Source organism: Neopelma chrysocephalum, unplaced genomic scaffold (assembly GCF_003984885.1).
Source record: "Neopelma chrysocephalum unplaced genomic scaffold, ASM398488v2 Primary Assembly neopelma1_44, whole genome shotgun sequence".
In the NCBI taxonomy this organism is placed as follows: Eukaryota; Metazoa; Chordata; class Aves; order Passeriformes; family Pipridae; genus Neopelma; species Neopelma chrysocephalum.
In genome coordinates, this window is record NW_020897703.1 from 25955022 (window position 1) to 25961833 (window position 6812).

Genomic DNA, 6812 nt, shown 5'->3' on the forward strand with positions numbered 1-6812 from the left:
GGGAGCGGGGGGACGCGGGCAAACCGGGGCTGCCCGGGCTGGCGCTGGCGGGCGCGGGCGGCGGCGGGAGCGGCGGCGGGGCAGCGGCGGGCGGAGAGGCGGCGGGAGGGCTGAGCGCCGCCTTCAGCGGGCCGCGCATCGCCTTCTACGTGGGGCTGAAGAGCCCCCACGAGGGCTATGAGGTCCTCAAGTTCGACGACGTGGTGACCAATCTGGGCAACCACTACGACCCGGCCAGCGGCAAGTTCACCTGCCAGGTGCGCGGCATCTACTTCTTCACCTACCACATCCTCATGCGCGGCGGCGACGGCACCAGCATGTGGGCTGACCTCTGCAAGAACGGCCAGGTGGGTTCCGCCGCTCCCTTGTGCGTCCTCCCCGCGCCGGGGACACCTTTCGTCCCTTTCCTGCCCTCGCCCAGTCGCCTCCCCTGAGGCACCGGCCGCCGCCGCTCCCGGGAAAAGGAGCAGCTAGAGCATCTTCCGCGCCGTCGGGGCGGGGCTGCTCCGCGGGAGAGGCTCTAGAGCCGCGACAAATTCCGAACTCCCGGCTTGCAAACTTTACTGCCGGGATGAGGAGAAGGAGAAGCGAGGAGAGGGGAGGGAGGGAGGACGTGGTGGTAGTGGGGAGGCTGGAGAAGAGGGGCTCCCGGGGAACTGACGGAGGGGCCGGAAAAGGGGAACTCGGGGAACTGATGAAGAGGGAGGAAAAGAGGGGCTCGGGGAGGCTGGTGGAGGGGCTGTGGAAGAGTGGCTCGGGGAGCTAATGCAGACGCTGGGGAACAAGGGCTAGGGGGCTGATGTGCCCAGCGGCTGTGTTGGCAGGTGCGGGCCAGTGCCATCGCCCAGGACGCGGACCAGAACTATGACTATGCCAGCAACAGCGTGGTGCTGCACCTGGACTCCGGCGACGAAGTGTACGTCAAGCTGGATGGAGGCAAAGCACACGGAGGCAACAACAATAAGTACAGCACTTTCTCTGGCTTTCTTTTATACCCCGATTAACACACAACAAGCAACATGACACAACTGGCCCTGCCGCTGATGCTTGTGGGGCTGTTTGGCATTTACGTATCCCATCGTGCTGCTGTTCTGCTGGTATCCACTGTCTCCACAGGTCACTTTAGCGCCATTATCAGTTTGTATGTCTTTATTTTTACTCCTGTGGAAATGAAATAGAAGTGAAACAAAGCAATCCCCTTCTTTACTCTCCCGCATTTCTTCTGACTGCCCTCTCCCTTTGTCAGCCTGCGTGTTTTGTGTGTCACACGAGGAACTCGGCAGCTTGAAACTCTCAAGTGGTTCCTGGAGGGTTTAAAAGAGCCCAGAGTTCAGACTGTGCCACATATGGAATTTGAACCAGTCACATTTTTTCATCAAAAAAGTATTAATTACGATGATGAATTTTCAGATCGACTATTTGCGAAGTGGGGCTGGGCCATAACTGTTCTTTCCTCTGCTGCTTTGTATGGGGTCAAGTGTAAACTTTTCTTTCTGTGCTATGCAATGCTCACGTGAATGGTGGTGTCATTAACGTCAAACCTATTTCTGTCTGCAAAAGAATTTGGTCGCTGACCACAGTCACCAAAATATAACATTAAATTATGTTTTTAGACAATGCCTTTTTGCTTTCTGTCTCTTCCAGTGCTGCAAAGGAGCACTGTGGTGCTGCCACAGGAGGGTGGGTAGAGGAGGGGGTCACTTTGGTCCCTTAGGTTTGCAGCAAAATTTAAAGGTTTTTTTAAAGGATGAGGCACCTTGCCTAAGTCTTGATTATGGTTCAGAGGGGCTGGGAAGAAGCAGAGGGAGAGGAAAAAAAGCTTCACCTTTGCGCAGTTTTGTAAAAAGGAGACACACTGTCATCAAGAGGTGAAAGTGGGGGTGTGGAGCAGATCTCCTGAACAGATTTACTGGGTTTGAACCTGATCTACAGGTTAACAAAATACAGGGAAAGCAGTTTAAGCAGTGATTATGGAAAGCCATGTTTCTGTAACATGCTTGACAAATGCAAGGAGGCAGCAGGGGAGAGAGTCTGTCTAAACCCTCGCACTTGCAGTGTGTGTATGGGTTGGAAACCACACCTAACTGTAGGTGGATCTGCACAGTGCCTGAGATGGGCTAGGAGAGAAAGCTTGCTCAAGACTGACGGATTCACCCCATTTAGAAAGGTTTTCTTCTGATGTCCTCAGTAAATCCCAGCCACTCTGGGTCTTTTTAAGAATGCACAGGTGCGTAACTAGTGCGTGTAGTTCTGAGCCTTTGGTGTAGGAGGTGCATCTTTCATCATCACCCCAGTAGGTAACCTCCTTAGTTTGGGTAAATTGGTGAAGCTAAAACAGTTAAATTGGTTTACACAAGCACTTAGTTTCATTTTACTGTCTTGTCATTTCGTTTTTTCCTTCTGAATGTCTTACCTCCCTCTCATTTTTCTGCCCTTTGCAGCTTTAGTGCAGTTTCACAAGTAAGAGAGACAGGAGCTGGACTGAAAACAGCTCTGCCAAGGCTGGAGCTTTGCCCCTGCCCTGATGTTGCAGGAGGAAGGGGAACCCAGTTAATTGGACTTGGTCCAGCCCCACTTTGGGGCAGCCCTGTGATGACTGAGTTATTACAGTCGCTTCTGTCTCCTACCTGGTCTTTGGTGGGTATTTTCTACTCATTGGCTGGAAGAGGAGGGTCAAAGAGAGAAAGCAATTCCTTCATCCTGTCCTCAAACTCTCAAAACTGTCCTCAAACAAAAAAATCCCAGTCGAGGGAAGCAGAGTTCATAACCAGGTACACGTGTTAGACACTTATCAATCTCTAATGTGTTGTCGATTTGTACTATTTAGAATATGATTAAAACCAGTGTCTGAGACCCAAATGAAGTATAATTGCTATGGATCCTCAATTCCCACTGGATCCGTAATCCTTTTTGACTATTCCTCCCCCCTCCTTCAATGAAATGGAGCTTAGACACAAAGCCCTTGGTTTAAATTTCAAAAAATTAAAATTGACATGCAGCAGCATTAGCAGGAGCCAGGAGGAATTCTAAGGAGGTGCCTGGGCTCTGCTTTATCCTTTGCATTAAGAAGCAATTTGTACTTCTAACAAAGACCCAACTGTTCCCCCTTGGCAAAAGGGCAATGAAGATGCCTTGCAAGGGAATTGCTGTTCACAATACTTAAACAAATTTGAATCTTAGATTTTTAAATCTGTATTCCCTGGTGGAGCCTGCTCCTCTCAATTCAAATGCAGGGCTGGCGGTGTGTGCCTGCCAAGGTGTCAGTAGCTAAGCGGATGATGGATTGATGAGGCAATGGGAAGACACAGGCTCACAGTGGCGGTTTGCCCCGACAGTGATCTATGTATCTGCACATTATCAATGTCATGAGGAGGCTTGAACCACCCTCGCTAGATGTCTCATTTTCCACTTATCTCTTATGTACTAATTATCAGGCTGGATTATTCCCCAGGATAAAAACAAAAAAAAAAAAAATGCTCATTGCCCCTCCACTGACAGTTTACACAATCGATAGAATGAACGTCTCCCTGGCTGCTCATAGGCTTTTTTGTTTCCTCTCCTCATTGCAGGGTCTTCCGAGATTGCCTCTGTGGGGGGTTGATGGCTCTCACCCAGAATCTGCAGCGGTGGTGCTTGAACAGGCTCCTCTGTCCCAGTCATCTTGGTAGTAGCTCAGCGTGTGGGTTGTGTTTTTTTCTGAAGTAACATAGGGAAAAGCAATTGGGAGATGAAAAACTTCAGTGGTCAGTGGTGCAGTTATCCAGAAAAGCAGAGGCAGCGCTGCAGATGGGGATGGTGGTCCCTGTGCTGCTGGTGTCTGTGGGTGAGAGAAGGGTCATGTACAGCCCAGCAAGCAGCCTGCAGCAGACTTGTAACCCTCTGGGCTTCAACTGAGTCGTCCTCCCTTTGGCAATGGTCCATGGGTTCTACATGGCACAAAGAGAAGGGGCTGTTTGTAGGGGGGATACCCTGGTCCCCTGGTTTGAATCAGAAGAGGAGAATTAAGGTGTACTTAGAGGCTGACTTCAGCTTTCTCTGGAACCGGCTTTTCCCAAATGATACTGGCAGCTCAAATGACCAATAGCCAGTGTCTGCTCTGGAAGTCTGATCCCTTGGAGGTGTTATTTTACTTAAAAGCAAATGCTTTTAAGAACTGTTAGGTGATCAGGTGTGATGTGAATAGGGAATGCCCCCTGAAAGGAGTGGAATGTTGGAGTCTTAGACAAAAGGTGCTTCTGTTTTGTGCCCAGCCATGTGTTCAGGTTAAAATTATAATATGGAAGTTAAGATTTAAAAAAAAAAAAAAGGACAGATGTTCGTGCTGTCAAAGTAACTTAGATACTGCAGTAGCAGATCCCTGATCTTAGTGAAACCTTATTCTGTGTCTGGTCAGCACTGGCTAGGGAAGGGAACCCTGGAGTAGAGGGGAGCAGGGAGACATTGAACTGCACAAAACATGGTGGAAGGAGCAATTGAGATGCTGCTGAGACCCCTGACAGGAGTGCCAACCACCCCTGGTCTGTGGTTGTTCCCTGGAGGAAGGTGTTCATGTTACTCTGCTCTCCCGCAAGCCCAAGCCAGTATTTGTGGCTGGGCACTTGTTTTCTTCTGTTTTGGCCTTCGTTGGCTTGGGAAACTCCTGGCAAGTTTCTAGGGAGATAGGTGAGGAAATCCTTCCTTGGCTTAAGTGAAGTAGGTGAGCTGCTGGGGCTGAGGGGTCACCAGCCAATGTAGAAAGTTTTCTGACAAACCTGTGCTGCAAGAGCACCTGGAGTCTGGTGTCCCACGTGAAGTCTGGTGCCTCTGTGTTTTTCAGAATGTCAGTTTGCAGATTTTCTCCTTGGTGCTTATTTCCTTGCAAAGTACTGCCTGGGTCAGTGGGGCTCACAGGCCCACAGCAGGACAGAACAGCCCCGTGTCTGAGTTCTCCTCTTTCCCTTATGCTGTTAGAAAAGCAAAGTGCTGCTTTCTGTGCCTCATGGCTTAACACATGTGCACTGAACCATGCTTTGGTCTTCATCTTGCTGCTTTTGAAACTCACTCTGGACATTTTTCTTGGTGATTTAATGCTTGTTTATCTTTTTGCTTGGCTTCTCCAGTGGCTTATGGTGCCTGGATGGGTTTAATTTGTGCACTCACAAAGTAGGGACAATGGATTTTGGTGGATGCTCATGTGTCCTTTTTCTGTTTATGCCACAGACTGATTATATTAAGGGATCTGTGACAGACAGAGGTGAAATGGCGTATAAATCTATTTCAAATCTGTTTGTGTTAAATACCTTTTTTTGTAACATGCCATTTTTTTCCTTATTGTGATTAGAATGAACTCTGGGAAAAAATTGTGGTAAAATCCTGTGTCTTAGTATTGTCTCTGGGATAAAGGAGCCTGTCAGAATAAAATAAAGACTAACTGAATCTTCACTGACTTTGAGACTGCAAGGTGTTTGGTCTTTTTTACTGTAAATGTCTACATCATGCAGAGACTTGGAAGATTAATTAGAGACAAGAGAGGTAAACTGTTACCGTGTGGACACCCAAGCATGCATGGGTGAGAGCCTGCTCTCAGCTCTCAGGTTTCACGTTTAAATGGCAGAAAGAGGTTCAGCTTGTTTATAAACTGAAGGTAATATACAAATGGGGGCCCATTTCTCTAGACCAAGCCCACGCCAGTTCAGAAGTAAATCCCTTGCTCACACAGCAGGTGCCACAGCAGCAGTAGAGGAGATGCTTCACTCTTCCTTAGGCCCACTTGCCCTGAATGAGCTTTGTTTTTGAAGGCTGTGGGGGGATTAAGGCAGGGGCATTAAAGGGGCTGAGCTCCTGATTCCTCTCCGTTTAGGAGTAGTTTGTTACTTGTCTCAATTGTAAGTTACAAAGAGGCTGGTAAAGCACAAGGCTCATTTCTTGGAACAGCCTGGGGTACAGAGGCATTGCCTCCTGGGTAGGTGAGAAGCTGAGCCCGGGGTATCATTTGGTATCCTAGGCTTGAACATACACTGGAATTCCCTTTCTTTCCTGCTGCATTTCAGGCTGAGGCTCTGAGAGCTGGTGGTTTCAGGTCACAACCTGAAAGGTGGCAAGCCACTGTTGTGTCCTGGCCCCTACCACAGGGTGCTCAGCAGGCTCTCTCAAGGTTTTGCAGAACATAATTCAGAGGGAGCTGTGAGTGATGACCCTGTTTTCTTGCAGAGGAAGCCACAAATGCCCGTCTTCTTTTGGTCCTTCCTATTATAGAATAGCCTGGATTAACCATTAAGCTGCGTGGCACAGCTCTGTATTCTATTAAATGGGAGTACATTTTCTTCATAGGGGGTTGATGGCATATCCCTCTTTTTGTACATTTGCTCCCATTTGGGTTTTTTTGGCATGAACTAGGGTAGAAACAGAAAAGGCCTGTTTGATCTCTGTGATCTGCTGCCCTATTAATGCAGGATTATTTCCTCCAGTGCTCTCTGAGCACGGTGACACAGAGAGCATGGCTTGCCTGCAGCCTTTGGCTGTGCTCCTCCCAGCGAGGGCACATTCACATGATTCTGGCTCTTCGTTTTGCTTGCAGCTGCCAGATCATGTCTAGAAAAACAAACAAAAAACGGTATCCAGCCCCAGTCTTGAATGCAGCTGAAATGTTTTCTTGGTGACATTTCTCTTTGTCAACAAATTGCTTATCACTTAAGTGTTGTGATGTGATCCCCATCCCAAGGAGGAGAGCTCTGCTGCTGAGAATGGGGAGGAGGAATGCCCAGGAGAATAACTTGTTTGAAGATGTGAGCACAGGCTTTATGAACAATGAATCTTTGTCGGTTATTAGCTTT

At 48.6% G+C, this 6812-nt stretch overlaps 1 protein-coding gene across 1 annotated transcript in view; it reads left to right on the forward strand.

Annotated features, from left to right (window-relative positions):
* The window catches only part of C1QL2 (complement C1q like 2), a 10530-nt gene extending 5105 nt beyond the window's left edge, over positions 1 to 5425 (forward strand). Inside the window, exons 5-6 of the mRNA XM_027677907.1 lie at positions 6 to 347; positions 825 to 5425. Of these exons, the coding sequence (XP_027533708.1) occupies positions 6 to 347; positions 825 to 1004 (522 nt within the window). The 3' untranslated portion in view covers positions 1005 to 5425. The remainder of the gene's footprint in view (positions 1 to 5; positions 348 to 824) is intronic.
* Positions 5426 to 6812: the final 1387 nt, after the last annotated feature.